This window comes from Piliocolobus tephrosceles, unplaced genomic scaffold, assembly GCF_002776525.5.
Source record: "Piliocolobus tephrosceles isolate RC106 unplaced genomic scaffold, ASM277652v3 unscaffolded_20, whole genome shotgun sequence".
Classification (NCBI taxonomy): domain Eukaryota; kingdom Metazoa; phylum Chordata; class Mammalia; order Primates; family Cercopithecidae; genus Piliocolobus; species Piliocolobus tephrosceles.
Window position 1 is genome coordinate 2,501,628 of NW_022302087.1, and position 24,804 is coordinate 2,526,431.

General features: G+C 36.2%; 1 protein-coding gene across 5 annotated transcripts in view; it reads right to left on the reverse strand.

Annotated features, from left to right (window-relative positions):
* DZIP3 (DAZ interacting zinc finger protein 3) overlaps window positions 1–24,804 on the reverse strand; it is a 109,277-nt gene that overhangs the window by 14,294 nt on the left and 70,179 nt on the right. For all 5 annotated transcript variants that reach the window (XR_003309924.1, XM_026456830.1, XM_026456828.1 and 2 more), the window contains 8 exons: window positions 23,476–23,641; window positions 21,948–22,043; window positions 21,659–21,786; window positions 13,882–13,950; window positions 11,094–11,190; window positions 9,545–9,648; window positions 7,856–7,943; window positions 6,110–6,211 (listed from right to left, as the gene is read on the reverse strand). Coding sequence is in view for 4 of the 5 variants with exons in the window: in XM_026456830.1 (XP_026312615.1) it covers window positions 6,110–6,211; window positions 7,856–7,943; window positions 9,545–9,648; window positions 11,094–11,190; window positions 13,882–13,950; window positions 21,659–21,786; window positions 21,948–22,043; window positions 23,476–23,641 (850 nt within the window). In the remaining variant the exon portion in view is untranslated. The remainder of the gene's footprint in view (window positions 1–6,109; window positions 6,212–7,855; window positions 7,944–9,544; window positions 9,649–11,093; window positions 11,191–13,881; window positions 13,951–21,658; window positions 21,787–21,947; window positions 22,044–23,475; window positions 23,642–24,804) is intronic.

The window sequence follows — 24,804 nt, forward strand, 5'->3', positions numbered from 1 at the left end:
AGTAGTCATTCAGGAGCAGGTTGTTCAGTTTCCATGCAGTTGAGCGGTTTTGATTGAGTTTCTTAGTCCTGAGTTCTAGTTTGATTGCACTGTGGTCTGAGAGACAGTTTGTTATAATTTCTGTTCTTTTACATTTGCTGAGGAGTGCTTTACTTTCAATTATGTGGTCAATTTTGGAATAAGTGTCATGTGGTGCTGAGAAGAATGTATATTCTGTTGATTTGGGGTGGAGATTTCTATAGATGTCTATTAGGTCCGCTTGCTGCAGAGATGAGTTCAATTCCTGGATATCCTTGTTAACTTTCTGTTTCGTTGATCTGTCTAATGTTGACAGTGGGGTGTTGAAGTCTCCCATTATTATTGTATGGGAGTCTAAGTCTCTTTGTAAGTCTCTAAGGACTTGCTTTATGAATCTGGGTGCTCCTGTATTGGGTGCATATATATTTAGGATAGTTAGCTCTTCCTGTTGAATTGATCCCTTTACCATTGTGTAATGGCCTTCTTTGTCTCTTTTGATCTTTGATGGTTTAAAGTCTGTTTTATCAGAGACTAGGATTGCAACCCCTGCTTTTTTTTGTTCTCCATTTGCTTGGTAGATCTTCCTCCATCCCTTTATTTTGAGCCTATGTATGTCTCTGCATGTGAGATGGGTCTCCTGAAGACAGCAGACTGATGGGTCTTGACTCTTTATCCAGTTTGCCAGTCTGTGTCTTTTAATTGGAGCATTTAGTCCATTTACATTTAAGGTTAATATTGTTATGTGTGAACTTGATCCTGCCATTATGATATTAACTGGTTATTTTGCTCATTAGTTGATGCAGTTTCTTCCTAGCCTCGATGGTCTTTACATTTTGGCATGTTTTTGCAATGGCTGGTACCGGTTGTTCCTTTCCATGTTTAGGGCTTCCTTCAGGGTCTCTTGTAAGGCAGGCCTGGTGGTGACAAAATCTCTAAGCATTTGCTTATCTGTAAAGAATTTTATTTCTCCTTCACTTATGAAACTTAGTTTGGCTGGATATGAAATTCTGGGTTTAAAATTCTTTTCTTTAAGAACGTTGAATATTGGCCCCCACTCTCTTCTGGCTTGTAGAGTTTCTGCCGAGAGATCTGCTGTCAGTCTGATGGGCTTCCCTTTGTGGGTAACCCGACCTTTCTCTCTGGCTGCCCTTAAGATTTTTTCCTTCATTTCAACTTTGGTGAATCTGGCAATTATGTGTCTTGGAGTTGCTCTTCTGGAGGAGTATCTTTGTGGCATTCTCTGTATTTCCTGAATTTGAATGTTGGCCTGCCCTGCTAGGTTGGGGAAGTTCTCCTGGATGATATCCTGAAGAGTGTTTTCCAACTTGGTTCCATTTTCCCCCTCACTTTCAGGCACCCCAATCAGACGTAGATTTGGTCTTTTTACATAATCCCATACTTCTTGCAGGCTTTGTTCATTTCTTTTTCTTCTTTTTTCTTTTGGTTTCTCTACTCGCTTCATTTCATTCATTTGATCCTCAATCGCTGATACTCTTTCTTCCAGTTGATCGAGTCGGTTACTGAAGCTTGTGCATTTGTCACGTATTTCTCGTGTCATGGTTTTCATCTCTGTCATTTCGTTTATGACCTTCTGTGCATTAATTAGTCTAGCTGTCAATTCTTCCACTCTTTTTTCAAGATTTTTAGTTTCTTTGCGTTGGGCACGTAATTCCTCCTTTAGCTCTGAGAGGTTTGATGGACTGAAGCCTTCTTTTCTAATCTCGTCAAAGTCATTCTCTGACCAGCTTTTATCCGTTGCTGGCGATGGGCTGTGCTCCTTTGCAGGGGGAGATGCGCTCTTATTTTTTGAATTTCCAGCTTTTCTGCCCTGCTTTTTCCCCATCTTTGTGGTTTTATCTGTCTCTGGTCTTTGATGATGGTGACGAACTGATGGGGTTTTGGTATAGGTGTCCTTCCTGTTTGATAGTTTTCCTTCTGACAGTCAGGACCCTCAGCTATAGGTCTGTTGGAGATTGCTTGAGGTCCACTCCAGACCCTGTTTGCCTGCGTATCAGCAGCAGAGGTTGCAGAAGATAGAATATTGCTGAACAGCGAGTGCACCTGTCTGATTCTTGCTTAGGAAGCTTTCTCTCAGGGGTGTACTCCACCCTGTGAGGTGTGGGGTGTCAGACTGCCCCTAATGGGGGATGTCTCCCAGTTAGGCTACTCAGGGGTCAGGGACCCACTTGAGCAGGCAGTCTGCCCCTTCTCAGATCTCAACCTCCGTGTTGGGAGATCCACTGCTCTCTTCACTGTCAGACAGAGTCGTTCGCGTCTGCACAGGCCTCTGCTGCTTTAGCTGTGCCGTGTCCCCAGAGGCGGAGTCTACAGAGACAGGCAGGCTTCCTTGAGCTGCTGTGAGCTCCACCTAGTTCGAGCTTCCCAGTAGCTTTGTTTACCTACTTAAGCCTCAGCAATGGCGGGCGCCCCTCCCCCAGCCTCGCTGCTGCCTTGCGGTTAGATTGCCGCAGACTGCTGTGTTAGCAAGGAGGGAGGCTCCGTGGGCGTGGGACCCTCCCGGCCAGGTGTGGGATATATTCTCCTGGTGTGCCGGTGTGCTTACAGCGCAGTATTGGGGTGGGAGTTACCCGATTTGCTGTGCAGAAGCTCTTTAATTAGATCCCACTTGTCAGTTTTGGCTTTTGTTGCCATTGCTTTTGGTGTTTTAGTCATGAAGTCTTTGCCCATGCCTATGTCCTGAATGGTGTTGCCCAGGTTTTCTTCTAGGGTTTTTAGGGTTTTAGGTCTTACATTTAAGTCTTTAATCCATTTTGAGTTGATTTTTGTATAAGGTGTAAGGAAGGGGTCCAGTTTCAGTTTTCTGCATATGGCTAGCCAGTTTTCCCAACACCATTTATTAAATAGGGAATCTTTTCCCTATTGCTTGTTTTTGTCAGGTTTGTTAAAGATGAGATGGTTGTAGATGTGTGGCTTTATTTCTGAGGCCTCTGTTCTGTTCCATTGGTCTATATATCTGTTGGGGTACCAGTAGCTGTAATAACTAAAGTGAGGTGATATCCAGTAATTCTGATTTGCATTTCCTTGAATTCTTCTTATTCATGAATATGACATATTTTTCCATTTCTTTATGCCCTCAATTTCTTTCATCGATGTTTTATAGTTTTCAGGGTAGTGATCTTTCTCCTCCTTGGTTAAATTTATTTCCAGGTACCTTTGTTTTTTGTAGCTATTGTAAATCGGATTTTCTTAATTTCTTTTTCAGATTGTTCACTATTAGTAAACAGAAATGCTATTGATTCTTGTATGTTGATTTTGTATCCTGAATCTTTACCGAAGTTGTTAGTTCTAGGAGTTTTTAACTGGAGTCATTGGGATTTTCTATATATAAGATCATTTGTTTGAAAAAAGGGACAATCTGCCTCCCTTCTTTCCAATTTGGATGTCTTTTATTTCTTTCTCTTGCCTAACTGCTCTGGCTAGGATTTCTAGTACTATTTTTATTAGAAATAAAGTGGGCATCCTTGTCTTGTTTCAGATCTCAGAGGAAACACTTTTAACCTCTTCCCATTTAGTATAATGTTAGCTGTGGGTTTGTCATATATAGCCTTTATTGTGTTGAGGTATGTACCTCCTCTACCTAATTTTTTGAGCGTTTAAATCATAAAGTGACGTTGAATTTTGTCAAATGTTTTTTCTGCATCTATTGAAATGATCATATGGTTTTTGTCTTTCTTTCTGTTGATATGTGTCATATTTACTGATTTGTGTATTTTAAATAACCGTTGCATGATCTTTTTAATGGTACTAACACTTCTTTGAGGATTAAACAGCCAAGTTACAAAAATCAAGATACAATGAAACACATAGAATTACTGGGTTAAACTGGGAACAATCCACACTTTCACAGAATTTTCTACTACGTAAGTCTGATGACCACTCCTTAGAATACTAGCATCCCAGAAATAGATGGGACTTGAGTGATCAGATCATCTAGTACAATTTCCTAATTTATTGATGGGAAAGCAAAAGTCCAGAAGAGCTGATTTTCCCAAGATCAACATAGCTCTTCACAAAGTTAGGATCTGAACCCAGACCTCATTAGTGTACTTCCATTGTATGTACCATCTCAGTTTACAGCAAATAGCGCTGTAATGTTTCTAGCTGCTCTTCTCCCAAACTCTCTCCTTTAATGTTCAGTGGTCACCAATGCTTGTACTTTAACACAACTGTTAGCTTAATCAAGCACAGCAATGACCCTAATTAGGAAGCACAAAAGATACAGGTGAACCCCTCAGAATGTTAGCAAAGGATGTTTATAAATTACCACACAGCCTAACCGCCAGTGGGTTTTTGTACTTAACTAAACCTGGGTAAGACACGTCAGACATAAGAAAGTCTCCAAAGGGATAAAAAGATCTGGAGGGTCTGGAGGTCAAGGTTTGACTATGTTTGTCGGACACAGAGTATCACTTGCATCAGACAGCCAAGGCTTATACTGGTCTGCTTCTAGGAAACTCCAAACAACAGCTCTGTATGTAGCTTCACAGTCTGTGGACCCATTTTATAGCTAAGAGCCATGGAAGAGTTTAACTACAATCTAAGGACAGTATTTTGAATATGTGCAGAAGGTACAGTGTTTTTAGATATCCTACAAAAAAATATGTGTTACCACAGGGAATCTTTGGAATTTCTCTGGAACACATTCCTTATCAGAGTAGTTGGGTATGATGATGATCCAAGCCTAGAATAATAATGTTCATAATCCACTGTTCCTATAGAAACTGGATTAACCAAAAATATAAAAGGCAATACTATCATTCTGAACTAAAGCCCATGGTGTATATCCCATAATTCTTTTAGTTATAGATCCTGCTTTTGAAACAGTATCCATACAAATGATAAAATTTTTAAATTCTTTGTTATACTCAACCATGAGGAGAAATAACATTTTTAGATTTCTATTATAAGCAGGAGTGGTGATATCAAAGCCATCTGTCCCCCAATATCTTACATTTTTCCCCTCTTCCTACCACCAGATCTCTTAGAATAATACAAATTATCATCTAATGACACCTTCTTAAAAGGTCTTTTGGACAGTTGTGTGAATTTACTGAGTTAGGGTACTATGTTTCCCAAAAATACAGTATGGGGATTAATTTATCTGATTAAGATCCACTTGTCCCTAACAACAAGCAGAGAAGGGGCAGAAGTGAAAGCTGTCCTTGCTGTTGAAGGTAGAATAGAATATAAAACTTCACAAAAAGAAAGTCTAAAGTAGAAATGCAGAGGTGAGGTCCAGCTGTGCAGGGTATTACATTGAGATGTTTCAGTCATCTCGTGCAGTGGTCCCCAATCTTTTTGGCACCAGGGACTGGTTTCATGGAAGATAATTTTTTCATGAACCGGGGAGTAGAGATGGTTTTGGGAGAATTCAAGCACATTACATTTATTGTGCACTTTATTTCTAGTATTATTACATTGTAATATATAATAAAATAATTATATAATTCACTATAATGTAGAATAAGTGGGAGCCCCAAGCTTGTTTTTCTGCAACTAGATAGTCTCATCTGGGGATGATGGGAGACAGTGACAGATCATCAGGCATTAGATTCTCACAAGGAGCATACAACCTAGATCCTTGACATGCATAGTTCACAATATGGTTCATACTCCTGTGAGAATCTAGTGCTGCAGCTGATCTGACAGGATGCGGAGCAGATGGTAATGTGAGCAATGGGGAGCAGCTGTACATAAAGTTTTGCTTGTTTATCCACCGCTCACCTCCTGCTGTGCACTGGTCCATGGCCCAGGGGTTGGGGACCTCTGATCTGAGTATTCATCATTTAGCTCCCACAAGGTAGGTGAAATACGATGAATGGGAAAATATTACTCTATGTATATCAAATGCTTCACTAAAATCCAGTGATACAACCTATTGTACAGGCCTCACCCATCTAATTATTTCATCTGGTGACTCGAAGGTATGGTCTTAATTACAACTGATACTCACAATATGCGCCTATTCCATTTTGAACACACATTAAACATACTGTATATTCAGTGTTTCACAGCCCTTACCATTTGTCAAAATGAAAAGGGCAATTATTCAAAATGTTGTATTTCTTACCAGTATCTCAGGACTGGGTGGTGGAGGAGGAAGCTGGACTGGAGGCAAGGTACTCAAGGCAAATCCTTGCTTTACTTTGTTTATTTGTTCATTGTACTGTGTCTGGTAGAAGAAGACTAAAAATACTTTAGACAACAACCAACTTTAAAGAGACAGCATATGGGAATATCTGATGTAGTTTTGAATAATACAACGTAAAAGAGTGGTTCCCAACCTGTCAGAAATAATATAAAAACAGGTTCTGACTAAAAAAAAAATTCTACAGACCATCCCCACATGTAAACAGTTGTATTTTTAAGAGTCATTATTGGTTAATAAGAAACAGAGACACAGATAATTCACAGATCCTTGTGATAATTCCTCAGTGTTTCCGAAATTTTCAGCTCTAAAATAGGAACCACTGACATAAATAAAAAAAGAGACTAAAGATTCAAGAAGCTATAAATATTATACTGGCTAAAAAATAGAAGAAAAAATGTATTTGTAACAAGCAGTTAAACTGCTTGCAAATGTTCACTTTAAAAACTGAAGGAAAAATTTCAGAGATTACTTACTAAATTCTACATTGTGTTTATCTCACAATCTGTAACTCTAGCTTGCTCTAGCTCCATGTACATTTTATTCTCTTGGATTCTAACAAAAACTCCCACCTGGAAGTTTATCAACACGTTTTCAACATTTTTTGGCATTGTCCCCACTTTTGCTTACCACATTATTTTGTAAAGAACCCATAAGAACTGGGAAAGAAAGTCTTATAAAACAAAACATTTAGAAACTTCTGCATGGAGGACATGTGCTTGGAAGAAAACATGGGGCAGGTCTTTTGAGGCCAAAATTTTGAATAAACCCAACAGAAACCCTAAGCATCACTAAAGACTGAGTAAGAAAGAGTTTGGAGAGAAACAGTCAAAACCCCCAAGGGAGCTGGACAAATATGCAGTTGCTTTTGGCACTTCACAATTGAATGGCAAGGTTTTTTTGTTTTTTTGTTTTTTTTTGCTGACAGTGTTGTGAAATCACAAAAAAAATCAATATTATATATCGACCTTAGTATATAAATATAAAAAGATTCTAAAATAAAATCAATTAATAAATAATCAGTGGATTATCTCTTTAGATTATCTGTAGCATGGTCTTACACCAGTACTTAGGAATTTACGATTTTGCATTATGGAATAATTACATAAAAAGTTAGACTGAAAACAAATACAGGCCTACTTAATTTTCCTTTTAATTCTGTAAACACATTATTACTCAGACTGCATTAAAACATTTAGCTTTTATTCCAAATTTTCTTTTAGAGACAGAGTCTCACTCTGTAGTCCAGGCTGTAGTGCAGTGGCATGATCATAGCTCACCACAGCCTTGAGCACCTGGCTCAAGTGATTCTCTCACCTTGGCTCCCAAAATGCTGGGATTACAGGCATGAGCCACTGTGCCTGGCCAAAACATTTAGTTTTGATTGGGGCACTGTTAGCTTTGAAATTCTAGGAAAGCTAGGTGTGTGTGAGGGCACAATTTTTGAGTTTATTATTTTCTTGACTAAGGATATAAAAGACTACATGTGTGAATCTAGGATGTTATCTACAACCAACCACAAGGAAGTAATCTCAAAGTGAAGGCATAAACTTTAATAACTAAAATGGAAAATATGTTCTTCCTTAATTTTTTCTACTAATATGTTTTCTAACTTTACACCATCTATAACATTAAGCCAATTTTCTCTAAATATACTTCAGGACTTACCCTGAGGAATGCAATCTTGTTTCTAACATCTGCCACAATGGCATTCCAACTGTCTACCGCAGCCTTTAATTGAAGTGATTCTAGGTTGCTGTTGTAGAAAAGGAGACACAAAAGAAAGTTCTTTCTATTTATAACACTGAGGTTTCCAAATATGTCTATCATGCTTTCTAGCATATATGTCAACAAAAAACAAAACTACCCCCATCACCAACAATTACTTCAAATGGGAATAAAGAGGTATGGACAGGTGTGTTACTAAAAATAACAAAAACAGTAATAAAAAAATTCATTTTTCAAGAGCAAATATAATTGATGCTTCCAGAACAAGTTTTTTTTTCTATCTTGATGATATATTTTTAGTACATATTATAAAACCTTTGTAAGGAATCTTTCCAATGAAGCAGGAAAGCCTTAGTAATCTAATACAGTGGTGTTCTCTAAAATGTTGACCCATGTTGGAAGCAAGTTTTAGACTATCTTCACATTAACTCTGACATGAAAAAGCCATGGTTGGCCTATATGGCTCCTTTGCAAATTAGAAAAAGATACTGTCTCTGGGAGGATAAATTAGAAATACCCTCTCTATGAGGGTAAATGAGGTTGCTGCCTTTATACAGTACACAAATTGCACAAACAATAGTTTTATCAACTCATGCCTACCAAATGACTTAACAAAGGTAGGAACAACTTTGAAGTCGTTAGGGTCTATTATCTCTAGAAAAAATATTTCATATGGCCTTTTAAAAGGTTTTATCCGTTATAACATCCCACGCCAGTATCACCCAGCCCAACAATTTTATAAGAGCTGAACAAGTTATCACTAGGATAATCTCATACAAAGAAGTTCCATAATATCCTAATGTATAGAGCCCTCTTTCTGCTTCTAGCAAGCAAAAATAGATCATTTACAACAGTACTTCCCTGAGTGCACATCAGTATATCCTGATAATCTTGTGAAACATCAAAGACTGATTCTTTAGAATGAAAGAACAATGCTGATTATTAAAATAATAATCATTTTAAAATAATGATGCCTGGGTCCCAGAGATTCTAATTTAATTAATTCTTTAAGTTTGGTGTACCCCATGAAATTATACATTCAAGGAGAGTTTCATGCAACCTGTTCAATATTTGAAAATTACTCTATAATTACTATAAAAGCATAGCAGAAGAGTACCCTTAACATAGGATTTAGGTGTTAACACTGATGTTTCCCTCAACATATTCCCTACGTGTTTAAAATCAGGTATTATAAAGGAAAACAATTAGAAAAAAACTCTTCCAATTAGAATCTACCTTGTTTCATAAGTATCTGGTGTTCATGTATGTCTCTGAGACTTTCGATCTACTTCACTACAGAGAAAGGGAAAAAATCTTTCAGCAGCTACTATTGTACATAGTACTCAGTAGACTTCTCAGTGCTTCAGCAGAAGCAGCCAAGTACAAGCATCAAAGTAACTAAAAGACTTTTGAGGTTTAACAACAACAACAACAACAACAGCTTCTGGTAAAAGGAATTTCAGGGGGGAAAAAACGAAACAAAACAAAACAAAACAAAAGAACCCACAAGAGCTTCTTTAAGAACTCCGATGTCACATATGTAAAACATATCACAGATTACATTCAACTGTGGAGACAATTGCTAACATCTCTAAAATTAATATGCATTAAGGAAGAGGGAAAGATTACCTTGCTGCCATGTGAGTCACCCTGGCAAGCTGATTGAGACATTCCTTTTCAGTCTGCTCTAGATGAAGCAACCCAAAATCCCTACGACACTGTAAGAAATACACCTACAGGTTTTTGAGAGAAAGAGAAAGAAGTTGAAGGTGTGCTTGTAAAGGAACATTCTCTTCTCAATCATCTCAAGTAAATTTAAAGCTATTTCTCAATTTCTTCCAATAGCATCTAGGTTCCTTGACCATTCAAGATACATCACAAAAGCTTTTAAATCAATGCCACCCATGCAATTCTAATTTCCTTATTTAATGGTTACTAGGTTGGTAAACATTCTAGAGCACGTCTTTTCAAATGTGCACTCATACTGGAATCATCTCAGAAACTTTCAAAAATGATGCCTTTGTCCCAGATATTCTAATCTGATTGATACTGAGTATAGCTTGGGCATTGGCATTTTTAAAAGCTGTCTGGTAATTCTAACATGCAGTAGTTTGAGAACACTCCTGCTATCTATTTTTTTGGTCACTGATGAAGAGGTAATAATAAGATCATACAGAAAGATACAAATGGGCTTGGGAGATTACGTAGTTCAGTGTCTCTCCCACAGCAGGAATCCTTTCCATATCACTACTTGTATTCATTTAGCTTCTGTTTTTTACTACTAAACACTCAGTATTCACTAAAATACACTGTTGGACAGTATTAAGTATTAGAAAGTTCTTTCTTTCTAAAATTAATAATAGAAGCACAAAGAAACTTACTGATTAAAAACAATAAAAAACACTGTATACAAACTTGAGCTTTTAAAGTAATCTGAACTTTTTCTTTTGTTAAAGCTAATATCCCAACAGTATTCTTCATGGATTTTTGGTTCAGATACTACTTCTTGGTTGCTGACTTCCAGGATCCCAAGTACTCTGCTAGAGAATAAAGCTTACCCATGACAGAGGTGGAAGGTTTGTAGTGCTTTTAATGTCAGTGAGCTCTCCAAAAATGTGAATCTTATTGTGTATCAAGTTTTGTTATGTATATATAAAAATTACATACACATATACAATCATATTTCTTTTGAGAGACCCTGGTTGTGTGGTGTTCTAACTTAGAAAAATTTGGGTAACTTTACTACAGTCTGAAAAGTTGGGTTTTTCATATTCATGTGTATGATATGTATGTATTTTTGTAAGATCTATATCGGAAGTAGCAAACAAAGAAGATATTGTGGCAGCAATAAAATGTTATTATTAGAAGTTTGGCTTAGTGACTTGGCTTCATGAGAATTTCCCCAAGATGTCTTGCTATACATACTGTAATAGACCAATTTCTTCAAGTCATTGGGGGAAAACAACATAAGATCATCAAAACTGTAGTATTCACACATGATATGCCAATGAGTCAAAAAAGCACAAGACTTTGAGCTGTATTTTCCTGGCTGATACTAAGGTGTCTTATTTCTGTTTATACAAAAAACAATCTTTTAAAAATTCTTTAGTATGATGGTATACAAGTAAAACTTTTCCCCTCACCCCATACCCCTGTCCCCGTTTTGTTTTGTTTTTACCTCCGCTGTTAAAGCTCTGCTAGTTTCTGCATTCAGTTTGCTTATGTATGTTTTCATTGTGCTTTCCAGATTATGTTTTTCCACTTCCCACTGAGATCTGAAATACATGATCATTAAAGACTCTGCAATATTACATCAAGCACAGCCTTTTTCATCTAATTCAGGAGGAAAAAAGATAAGTTATACAATCAGTAGGAACTTATTTCTTGGAGAAGTATATATAGCACATAGAAACAAGAGAGGATATTGTTCAATCCCTACTGTTATTCTTTACTATCAAGAGTATAGAAGTTTTAAAGCTATCAGGGTAGAGGTTATGATTCAAAACTTGGCTCTGAAATCAAGTTGTCTGAGGATGAATCTTAGCTTCATAACTTATTAAAAGTAAAACCCCTGGGCAAGTGCAATGAATTGAATGTTTGTGTACCCCCAAAACTCATATGTAGAATCTTAACCCCCAAAGTGATGGTATTAGGAGGTGGTGTCTTTGGGAGATGATCAGTCATGAGGGCAGAACTCTAACGAATGGAATTAATGCCCTTTTAAAAAAGGCTTGAGAGAGCTCCCTTGCCTGCCTTCTGCTATGTGAAGTTACAGTGGGAAGACGGCTGTCTATGAGGAAGTGGATCCTCACCAGATACCAAATAGGCTGATACCTTGATCTTGGACTTCCCAGCTTCCAGAACTGTGAGAGATACAATTCTATTTTTATAAGCCACCCAATCAATGGTACTTTGATAGAACAGTTCAACCTAAGACAGCAAGCTATTTAATTTCTCTATACCTCAGTTTCCTCACATGTAAAAATCAGGAAAATGGAAAAAATGGTACTACTTACCTTAAAGAGCTGTTGTGAAAACTAATTCAGATAATATAAAGCACTTTGTGTTTGGCATATAATAAGCACCAAATAAATGTTAGCTATTATCTTGATTAATAAGTTCTACATAAAATTTCTATAAGCTTTTTTGTAGCTCAACGATAGTAACCACACAGGTTTTTATTATACCTATCATTAAGTGAAGTCACTGCATTAAAATATTTGACTGGTTATTTCAGTGCTCACATTCAACATTTTTGAATGAAAGCAAACCCTATAGTTTGAGATGATGGTAAAGACATTGTTTATGAAGGACATTAGGGAAATGGTTACCTATGAGGTTCCTTTTTTTTCTATCCCATCTCAGTTTCTTACATTTGAGTCCCAGAATTCTATAAACATACAAACCAAATTCTAAATTTAATGAAAACAATTAATTGAAAATACAGCATTATAATAGAGACTGTCACAAAGGCCGTCCTTGAGGTTTTATTATTAGAAACACTTGGATACTTGAGGACCTAACAAACATTGATGAGAAACTTGGTAACAGTATATTATAAATATCACTAAGGTTAGACTTTTTTGAGGAGAAAAAAATAAAATATTCAAGCAGATATATTAACACAAAAGGAATTAATTATTATACCATTAAATATCATGTAAAATTTGCCTAAAAGAAAAAAATTTGCAATTCTTGATAAGGGACAAGAACTCTTAAAACTCAACAATAAAAAGACAATCTAATTTTTTAAATGGGCAAAGGATTTGAATAGACATTTCTCCAAGAAGATACATAACTGGTCAATAAGCACATGAAAAGATGCTCAACATAATTAATCAGTGGGAAAATGCAAATCAAAACCACATTTATATACTATTTCACACATAATACAATGGGTAAAATAAAGATGTAATCTAACATGTGTAAGAAATGTTGATCAGAATGTGGAGAAACTGAAACCCTCATACACTGTTTATAGGATTATAAAATGGTGCAGCTACTTGGAAAACAGTTTGGCAATTCCTCAAAAAGTTAAACATAAAGTTTACTGATCACCAAGCAATTCTACTCCTTGGTACATACCCAAGAAATACAAAAACATGTTCACAAATCTGTATGTAAGTATTGATAACAGTATTCATAATAGCCAAACAATGGAAACAAGCCAAATGTCCATCAACTGATGAAAAATAAGATAAGATATAGCCAAGGAATGGAATATTATTTATCCATAAAAAGGTATGAGTAATGATACATGCTACAACATGGATGAATTTTGAAAATATGTTAAGTGAAAAATGTTACTCACAAGAGGCTACATATTATGTGATCCAATTTATATGAAATGTTCAAAAGAGGCAAATCCACACAGACAGAAAATAAATTAGTGGTTGCCAGAAGCTAGAGGAGGGGAGAATAGGGAATGACATCTAATGGGCTTCTTTTTTGGGGTGACAAAAATGTTCTGGAAATAAATAGTGGTGATGACTGTAAACCTCTGTGAATATTCTAAATCAACAAATTGTATATTTTAACAGAGATAATTTTATGCTATATGAAATGGATTTCAAAAAGTTATTATTTTAAAAATTACCCACAGGCAAAATAGATGAATAAGAATAAAACTTGGCCAGTTTCATAAAGCAGCCACATCTAATAGTATTGATTGGGATAACTCTTAAGGTCTAGTCTCTGGCAGTAGTTTGTTCTGGGACTGTACCGCTGCTGATACAGATTCTTCTAGCAGTTTTCTAGAGTCAAAGCTAAAGCGACCATACCTCCCTACTTGCCTAAGATACTCCCAGTTTACACCTTTTGTCCCAGTGTATTATTAATACTGTTCAATATCAGTCTCAAAAGTATGCCAGTTTGAAAGATAAGTAACATCGATATGCCAGTCAGAAAGTGTTGAGTGAAATACAGTTTCAGAGAGAGTGCACCCAAAGATAAAGCTAAATTTGTACCTTTTCATAGAAAGTTGCTCTTTAAGGTTCTTGATTTCATTATCTTTAGCATGGATTTGACGCTGTAATCTACGCAAACAAGCAAGAAAGTCAAAAGATGTTAGAAATTATTTGTCGTTAACACAGTCAGAACAGCTCTAACTACAGCTGTGGAGGAGACAAAGTATGTCCATTTGGTGCCACAAATCTTGAGCCTGAATACAACTGAACTCCTAGAACTGGTCCTTTTAAAATGTATCTTGTTTCTGATGTCTGATTTACTGACTTCCCAAAGAGAGGGGAATTAAGTTCTAATTCAGTAAATTAGAAAGCAAAAGAGAAGTGTTATCTTGCATCCCAAGCACAGTGACTTGGCAAAATGTCTTTAGCTCTTCATGCTCAGCTTACCTACTAGAAAACAAGAGATGGCCTGTAATCCCAGCACTTTGGGAGGCCGAGACGGGCGGATCACGAGGTCAGGAGATTGAGACCATCCTGGCTAATACGGTGAAACCCCGTCTCTACTAAAAAATACAAAAAAAAACTAGCCAGGCGAGTTGGCGGGCGCCTGTAGTCCCAGCTACTAGGGAGGCTGAGGCAGGAGAATGGCGTGAACCCGGGGGGCGGAGCTTGCAGTGAGCTGAGATCCGGCCACTGCACTCCAGCCCGGGCGACAGAGCGAGACTCTGTCTCAAAAAAAAAAAAAAAAAAAACAAGAGATGGTATCTTCTCATTTTCTAAGCTTGTTGTGAGATTGAGAACTTTAAGGTTCCTTAAAGTGGTATTATATCAAGTCATGCAAATTATGAAAGATTTAAGGTCTAAAGGAAATCAAACCTTAAATATTGAAGTGATGAGGCTATGTATAAATGCAAATTTTAATTAAAACTATGAATTATCACCTGGGGGTCACTCACATGATCTTATCATGGAAAGAATGGGTAAAAATTTTGTATAAATCAGAATCTATAGCCTGTGATCAGCTTCAAAATTAATATGTAAGAAACTAAGAGAAACACAAATACTTTTTGGTTGACATATGTTCACATACCGTTTCTGATGTTCCTCCCTTATGCTGCTGTATTTCTTTTCACAACCAAGCTTTTACATAAACCTAGTAATTAACTTCAATATGAAAAGATTTATAATAAAAGCACATTTCTCTTTAAGTCTCTAATATATTTAAACTCGGGATAAATAGAAGAATTTTGGTTAATATAAATTATTGGAATAATAAGTCTTTGAAATGACGACTTTAATGTTGGATGGACTGCTCACTACTAGATTTCAGAGACTACCCATTCACCTTTACTCTAAGCTTCTTAGAAGACTTAGAGACTTATAGTTAATGCTCTGTTGGTCTGAGAATGCAGTGAAAAGAAACCAGGTCTCTTTCTGTACAAAAGAGGTCATGTTCTCAAGTGAAATATTAAGAAATACAAGCTTCGTTAGTGTAATATATAGGAATATGTTGACAGAGTTGAAAAGCAGTTAAAATTTGTAAGACTGATATCTCGTTTGCCTTTGTATACTTCCATTACTTCAATATTCTACCCAACTCTAGTTTAGAGTTGGCAATAATAGTTGACATAACTAGTGGGGAATTCAGAACACCTAGACTCTTAAATAATAGAGGATAAGGTAGGCATAGTTCTTACTATCCAGCTCAGATAAGAACCAGCTACATATGTTCAGGCAGTCTTAACTTCTCAGTCTTTTTCTCATGTTTAATATAACAGGATGAAATTACTAGATTTTCTTTATAAAAAATCTAAAGTTCTCAAGTTAACTCTAGCTGATTATCAAGTTTTATTACAGACTGTTGACAGCAGTTTCTTGACATGATTAACTGCTTATTGCAGTTTATCCAAAGTCACTTCTATAAAATTTTCTGTTAACACTTCAACTATCATCAACAAATATTTGCCAAACATTTACTGCACACATTAAATTGAATTAGGCCAAAAAAACCCACACTATTTTTGCTTTCTAATCTCCATATTCTAAGATGAAAAAAGCCAACATTTACAATTAAGGAATATTTATATTTTATCACATACTCTTGGGCAATGTTCAGATGAATTAAACGAAGAAAACGTTCAAAAGCTTATCTGAGAACACAGAGTAGTCATTATGTCCATTCTGCCTTGATGCCCTGTCTTTTCTTCCATCTCATCCCACCTAACCTTCAATGCCTAGGTTCAGCACTGTGTCTTTAATAAAGTTCTTCACTGAAAGAAGTTCCTGATCACAACAATCAAAAGTATTCTCTCTACCCTATAAAACTTCCACTAAGTATACTCTTGTTTGACAGTTATTCATTATTTTTTAAAACAGTTAAACTTTTTATTTTGAGATAATTGTAAGTTCACATGCAGGTACAAGAAATAATACACAAAGAACCCATGAATCCTTTCCCCGATTTCTCCCAATGGTAAAATCTTGCAAAACTAATGTATAATACCCTAACCAGAATATTGATGGTGATACAGTCGAGATACTGAACCGTTCTATCACCACAGGGATCTTTCATTTTGCCCTTTTAAAGCCACAACCACTTCCCTTCCACTCTCATCCCCTTCTTATAACCTTGGAACCACGAATCTGTTTTCCATTTTTATAATTTTGTTGTTTCAAGAACGTTCAGCAAATAGAAACATATATAAGCTTTTGGAACTGGCTTTTTTCATTCAGCATAATTCTCTGATGTCTGCAGTGTTTGTAGTATTTGCAGTGATATCACTGTTTCATTCTGGATGGTAGTAATTTATGTCTTTTATGTTGTCAATCTTGCTAGAGGTTTGTCAATTTTATTGACCTTTTCAAAGATACAGCTTTTTGTTTCATGGATTTTCTTTACTATTTTTCTTTTTCCAACTCAGTCTTTCTTAGTTTCTTTCTTTTTTTTTTTTTTTGAAATGGAGCCTTGCTATGTTGTCCATGCTGAACTGTAACTCCTGGGTTCAAGCAATCCTCCCATCTCAGCCTCTCAAGTAGCTGGGACTACAGGTGTGCACCACTGCATCCTGCTTCCATTATTTCTAATCTTTGTAATTTATTTCCTCCTGCAAGCTTTGAGTCTATTTTGGTTTTCTTTTGCTGAGATCTTGAAGTGAGAGCTTGGATTATCCACTAAAGACTTTTCTCTTTCTAATGTGTATATTTAGTGTTATAACCTTCTCAGCACTGCCTCAGCTGTGTGGCACAAATTTTGACATACTGTATTTTCATATAAATTCAATGTATTTTGTTTCTCTTGAGATCTCTTCTTTGACCCATGGATTATTTAGACATGGGTTGCGTAGTTTCCAGGCCTTTGGAGGTTTCTTGGTATCTCCCTGTTGATGTCTAATTTGACTCCATTGTGACCTGAGAACATGCTTTGTATGATTTCAACTCTTAAATTTGTTGTTGAGGTTTGTTTTATGGCCCAAAATATTGTCTATCTTGGTAGATACATCCTGTGGTCACTTGAAAGTATGTGTATTCTACTGTTATCTGGGGTGTTCTATAAATATCAATTAGGTCCTGCTGGTTGATGGTGGTTATTGAGGTCTTCTATATCCTTGCTGATTTTCTGTTTAGTAGTACTATAAATTGAGAGTGGAGTTTGAAGTGTTCAATTATAATGGTAAAGTTTTCCATTTCTTCTTTCAGTTCTATCAGGTTTTACTTCATGTATTTTGAGGCTGTTTTTCGTACATATACCTTGAGGTTCTTGTGGACTGATCCTTTTATCATTAGGTAATGTCCCTCTTTGTGTCCAACACTCTTCTTTCTTCTGAAATCCATTTAATCTGATTTTAATATAGCCACTCTTACTTTTTTTCATAAATGTCTGCATGATATATCCTTAGCTTTATTCTCATTTAGGTCCCTTTACCCTCCTCACTTTTTGAATATATTGTTGTGTGTCTTCTACATAGAATTCCATGAGATACAATTTTTGCTTCAACCATCAAATATGGTTTAAGAAATTAATAAACAGTAGGAAACTTATTATTTATCTTACTCTTTACTCATTCTGATGGTCTTCTTTCCTTTCTGAAGTTTCAAGCTTCTACTATATATATATTTTTAAAGTTTAGAGACCTTCCTATAGCCATTCTTTAATGGTAGGCTATGTGAATTTGCTAGCAATAAATTCTTATAATTTTCCATCGTCTGAGACTATTTTTATTTCCTTCTATTCCTACACAATATTTTTGCTAAATACAGGATTCATGGTTCTGCTCTTTTCTTTCGGTAATTGAATAAACTGCCCCTTCTTTCTGGCCTTCATGGTTTCAAATGAAAAATCTGTTGTCATTCAAATTACTGTTCTCATAAGTAATGTTTTTCTCTGCCTGTTTTCAAGTCTTTTCTGTCTTTTGTTTTCAGAAGTTAAGTTATGATGTGTCTTAGCATGGACTTGAGTTTTTGCTATTTGGGGTTCACTTAGTTTTTGAATTTGTAAATTTATAAATTCCATCAAATTTAGGAAATTTTCAGTATTTCTTTGAATACTTTTTCAGTCTCTCTCTCATTCTGCTCTCTTTTTGAAATTCCAGTGACAAGTATTTTAGCTCTTTTGTTATTGGCTCAAAGGTCCTTTAGACTCTTTGTTCTCCCCCCAGTCTATTTTCTCTTTTTTCTTTAGATTGAGTTCATTCTATTCATCTGTCCCCAAGTTCACTGATTCAATCCTCTGTCATCTCCACTTTACTAGTGATTATATGCAGCAAGTTCTAATTTCAATTACTGTATTTTCTAGTATATAATTTCCATTCTTTATTAAAACTTATTTCCTTCCTGAGATATTCTAGGTTTTCATTTGTTTCAAGATTATTCAATTTTGTTGAAGCATTTTTATGATAGTTGCTTTAAAATCTTTGTCAGATAATTCAAATATCTGAATAATATTAATATTGTCATTTGTTGGTCTTTTGTCTTTCTTGTCTTAATTTCCTGGTTCTTCGTATGATCTATGTTTTCTAATGTAGCCTAGATATTTTGAATATTATGAGACTCTGGGTTCTATTTAATCTTCCTATTTTTAGCAGGCAGTGTCCTGTTGAGATATAATGTAAAAGCCAAGGAGGTGTGTATGCATGGCTTTGCACCGAGCTCTACCAAATGCACCCCAGGAAAAGTGGGCACTGACTCATGCTGCCTCAATGCAGATGAGAGTGTACAAGTTCAGCTCCCCTCCCAGCCCAACTAACACCTTCCCATGAAAGTGGAGCACGAGCTCACACTGCCTTTTTGCCTCCAAGTAGAAAATAAGATCAGCTCCTTGCTGGGCCCTGCTGACATTAGGAAAGGAGTAAGCAAAGGACTGACTTGCAGTACTTTGTTGCTGTAGGGTGGAGGCAGAAGTTCAGCTCCCTGTTGTGCCTTTCTGGCACCAGCTGAGGGAAGGGGGTAAAAGGGAATGCCAACTAGCCCCAAGGGTGAAGTCTTAATTCCTAGTGAGAGGGAGTAGGGATGAAGCTAGTATTGACTAGCTTTGTCTCAGACTGGATTAAGTAACCTTGGTGCTGGGTAGCAGTAGAGGTTCAGCTTTCAGCTGGACCACACTGACACATCCTGGCAGAGGAATTAAAGCACTGTCTCCTTTCCCCAGTGGAACTTGGAAGTCAGCTGCTTGCTTGGTACTGCCAACACTACCCCAACAGGAAAATAGGATTGCTGCTACTTACTTAGGTGGGAGAATCAGCGTGTACTGCCTACTTCCAAGGGGTGGTGTGGGGCCACTGGTGTGTGGCTGCAGTACGGTGGGTATTGTCAAAAAGCCTTTCTATTGTTATAATTTCGTTTTACTGATCCTTTGGCTAGAAGGAACAGGCTTTTCTAGAGTTTTTCTCCCCCTGTGCTTATTAGCAATTCCAGGTTGAAAGCTTCCAAAGTGTCCCGAGATATACGGAAGGCAGAGAGAAAATTTACTGCCAGCTCATTCCTCAAGTCTCAATGTCTTTAGCCAGCATGCTTTCTTATTCCATCTTCTAGAGCATCCCTATGCTTGTCTGTTTCGTTACATCCAGGGTGTTAAAGTTTCAACAAGAAACAGCTGTAAGGAATGGGACTATACATCTTGGTGGACCTGGAAGTCTCTGTCTTATGTAATTTTATCCTTACATGTTAATCTACACCCTCCACTAGATCATAATTAATGTCTCACACATCTTGGTATCTTCTACATGTGGCTTCCATAAGTTTTCTAATATAGTAGGCCCTTGATGAATGTTTGGTGAATGCCCAACACGAAATGTTCATTTTTGTGAAGACATGTGCATCACCTACAGTGGACTTGCTTATAGCCTCAAGCATATAGAGTGAGTGCATAGATCCATGGTCAAGAGTTGCAGAGGGATATCTTCAGATGGAAGAGAGGCAGCTCATCTGCATTGATGGCATTGCTTTTCTAATCTCTGATATTACATGACATATTTCTGGATTGGTCATCCAGATGAAGTTCTGAATGCTGAAGTATAGTTTCTTTCTTTCTTTTTTATTTGGTTTTTGAAACAGAGTTTTGCTCTTGTTCCCCAGATTGGAGTGCAATGGCATGATCTCGGCTCACCGCAACCTCTGCCTTCTGGGTTCAAGTAATTCTCCTGCCTCAGCCTCCCAAGTAGCTGGGATTACAGGCATGCACCACCACACCTGGCTAATTTTGTATTTTTAGTAGAGATGGGGTTTCTCCACGTTGGTCAGGCTGGTCTTAAACTCCCAACCTCAAGTGATCCACCCACCTCAGCCTCCCAAAGCGCTGGGATTACAGGCGTGAGCCACCGTGTCCAACATAAAGTACAGTTTCTTAAGTCATCGCAGCCAGCTTCATTTGTCTAAGTTTTCTTAAGTCCTCACAGCCTTCTGAACTTGAAGGATCTCTCTAACTTTAGTCAGGATAAGTCTGACAATGTTTGTGAGTGAAATTATGTTGTCAGAACTATAGCATCTAGTTCTTCCTGATAACCCCTTCATGTGGTAGATACAATATATGAAAGAAAAATTAAGACCTAAATCTCTGGCAAATATTTCCCCAATTTTGTAAGAAATATCTTGGACTCCCCACTCAAAGACATTCAAAGCACTTGTCTATTCTCCCTATCAGCTTTCTAGAAACTGCAATGGATTTTAAACTAGACTTTTTGGATGGCTGGTGTCTTATGGTATTACTGTTTATTAAAATAATGTGCTACAAACTATGCTACTATTTAAACAAATACAGGTTGGAAGCAGTGATTAGTACAAAAAGAACAAAGCAGGTTACTAATTTTTCCCTAAGTCAGTCAGAATTTTTGATCTGAAGGCATTTAATACTTCAGGTTTAGGAGAAAAGAGATTGGGGTAAGGGGGGAAAGAGGCTTCCCCAATCAATCAAACAAACATAAAGATTTGTTTTCAATCTCGCAGGCTTAGAATAGAAATGAGAGACCAACATAAAAATACACTCAACTGATTCCTTGGTGTCTTTAAGGAATGCACTCACATACTATAAAGAAACAGCCAATCATTGGTCACATTTTTACAAATTAGAGTCATGACCTGAAAGTTAATTATTTTTCTCATGTAATTCTATTATCTTCACACTTGTTCAGCCAATACATGAAAAGTTTGATATATAATGTGAGCAGCTGCTTATTTCTCAATCCAGTTGGCAAGACAAAATACGGTTGGTTTTTAAACAAGTGCAGGCTTGTGGTTAGAGTTCCTAATGTGTAGTCACAGTGCCATCTAGCGGTTACGCAGGGATTAACTATTAAAGATATGGAACAAACCCAGAATTTCCCTTTATCAAAAGATTTATACTTACTTGGAAACCTTATTGATTCCAAAAGCCACTTGTTGATTAAGAGACGCGATAATTTTGTCTTTCTTTTTCATCTGCATTTGGTTTTCTTGCCACCGAAAAGTCACTGTTCTCAACTGTCTTTTGAAATCCTGATCGATAAAAAATATTATTTCAGATAATTACGTTCAAGTCACCAGAAATTGAAAGAAAAAAGCAAACAAACTAAGTTCTTTTCAAACAGAAAGCACCAGTAAGTTTAATATTTGAAATACTTCTCACTTTCCTCATATCTAATGGCAAAAATACTTACTTCACACTGATAGTGCAATTTATAAAGCTGCCTTTGACGAGCAAGCCTTTCCTTTTCAGTTTCTCCATAGTCTGTAGTGACTTTGCCAGCTGAGCCCTATTGAGCAAAGGAAATATGCATATATTATTTTCCTCTAAAAAAATCACTAATATTTTAGATATCCGAAAGGGATTTCAAGTTGCCATCTAACTCCTTTCACGTTTTTTGTCTCAAGCCAAACACCCAATTTAGATAAACCCACCTCCCCTCAATTACAGCATTTAATAAACAGTACCAATTACTTGTCTGTTGCTGCTACTGCTGGATACCACTACCTGCATGCTTACCATTTCTTTAGCATTTTCTTTGTAATGCTTTTATGTTCTAAGAACAAAATGACGTAGGCAGTCATTATTTTCATTTTAGAGATGATAAAATAGTGAGTAACTTGCCCCAAATCACACAGACAGTAAGTGGAGGAGCCTGCATTCTAAGGCAGTCTTAATTGCCCACACACTTAATTATTACACTGTATCATTTGAGTTTAATGTTCAATTTATCTACTAGATTGTAAATATTATCCATAGATTGCCCTAGAGACTCTGTCTTAGCATAGCTCTTGACACAATACGTAGGTGATGAACGGGTTTTGAATAAATGAATAAACTTTTTGAAGATATGTGACATTTTAATTCTATCTTTTGAGTTCCCATAGTCTCATGGCTATAGAATGAAAACCAGAGATCCCATATTTAAACTGTAGTGTGATATCCAGAGCTAAGAATATGTCATTTCAGTTAAAATGTACATATTCTAATTAGGAGAAAAAAAGGTAGGACAATTATATGAATGTTGTACTATCAGCCAGGGAATCATTTGCACTAACTGTACCCTTAGACAATGAGTATTCCCACATATGACATACCACTATATTTAAACAGCAGAGCAGGTTATCATTGAATTCTCATTAGTAGGTAAAAAAAATTGTTTTTAAAAAAATTATTTCATTTGCTGTTGAGCACTTAAATCGTGTTCACATGCCTCTTCACATACAGGTATATCATTCCAAGCAGTGACTACTACCAGGAACGGAGCCAGAAAAAAAAATGATTATACATCAATATTTTTTGTAGACGTTTCATGGTAACAATCATATTTAATTTTTAAAAATGAAAGCAGCTTTATATTACAAAACTGTTCTTCTCATGACATGTAATCTAGTAGGATTATGCTAGTCTTTTCTTTCCCTTTGTGGTATTTGAAAAACCTTTGCAAGAAATGCATTTGTAATTAACTTTGCCCTATATTTAAAGCCAGGAAATGGTTTGAGGGCTAAAGTGAAGTTTCCAGCTCCTACAGGTTCTTTGTTTTCTTATTCTATTTCCCTTCATATATCCCTCCTTACCTTTTATGTTTTTCTCTTTCTCCTCACAAACAGTATAAACCACTGGGCTTTTCAAAGGGTCCTGCTGTTTAAAGAGTCACAGGAAAAACTCTAGATAACAAATGAATCTAAAAGAAGGCAGGCACCCTCTCTAATCATGCTTACCTGCTCTATCATGTCCAGAATATGCAATTCATCCAGGCTATAGAACTTGTCTTCCATTGCAGAATCCTCTTGAACATCACTTGCATCATCTTTTATAGGTCTACTGACTGAGTGTGGATTTGCTTGTTCTTTCTTCAACTGCTCTTCCTTTTCTACCACATATGGGCTGTAGTGGTGACATAATCAATGTGAGCTTTTACAATTGTATAGTGACTTTCATCTAAGCTATTGCTTCCAAAGAGTATTATACTGGTTTCATAAGATGCTCAGCATTAGAAGGGTTCATGACCAAAGAAAGTTTGGATAGTGTTCATACTGAGTCTTTCTTTTGAAGATTCATAATTAGCATATTTAAAGTAGCACTCAATCAAGGTACCTATTTAATTCTGTTCATGCCACTGTTTTCAAGAACTATGACACTACAGAGTTCACTTTACAAATTATAACTAGTAACATCAGTTGCTTTAGAAAACAGTACTTTCAGAAATATTGGCAAGCACATCTGCTGTATTATTTTACCATCATAACATTCTTTGTTCCCCCTTAATTTTCTTGACAAGTAGGTTAGTTTAAGCAACTTCAGCGATTAGGTCCAATGTACGTTTAAATAGAGAGTTGAAAACAGCAATATAAAATAGACTGTAAAATGGAGGCTTCTTTTGTAACAGAACTTTTAACAAGAACTATAGTAATAACATGGATTTCAGTAACTACACTACTAACAGAGACCACTTTTAAAAAAAAAGAAAATACTATATATATATACAATGGCAATTAACCAATTTCTACACTTTTTTCCTAAAATTTAATTGCATGCTACTGTCCTTTCACTTGGCCTACTACTTAGTAGCTCTAAATTTCCTTTCTAATCTCTTTGAATGACAAGAAATAGGAGTATTTTTACTTAGAGTGTGATATGACTCAATTTAACTAGTGAATAGAAACTCTAAGATACATTATTACTTTTTTAGAACACTTTTGAGATCTAGAAAACAATGAAATCTAATGCTTGTGGATTCGTTCATAAAATACTATATAAGCAGTAATTAGGTATTACTGAGGTATTCTAGAGTGACCCAAACATTCTGAAAAGTTCGATGAAATCAACTGCTTGTGTAGACCACTGATTCTCAAACTCAATTACTTTTCTACGCTACCTGAAGAGCTTTTAAAAATTAAATGTTTCCAGGCACACCTACAACTGTAAAAATATAAATGAATTTGTGTTTTTGAAAAGTTCACTAAGATTATTCCTAAATTTTTTAAAGTACACTCAGGCATTGCTTAACAACAAGGATATTTTCTGAGAAATGTGTCGTTAAGCGCTTT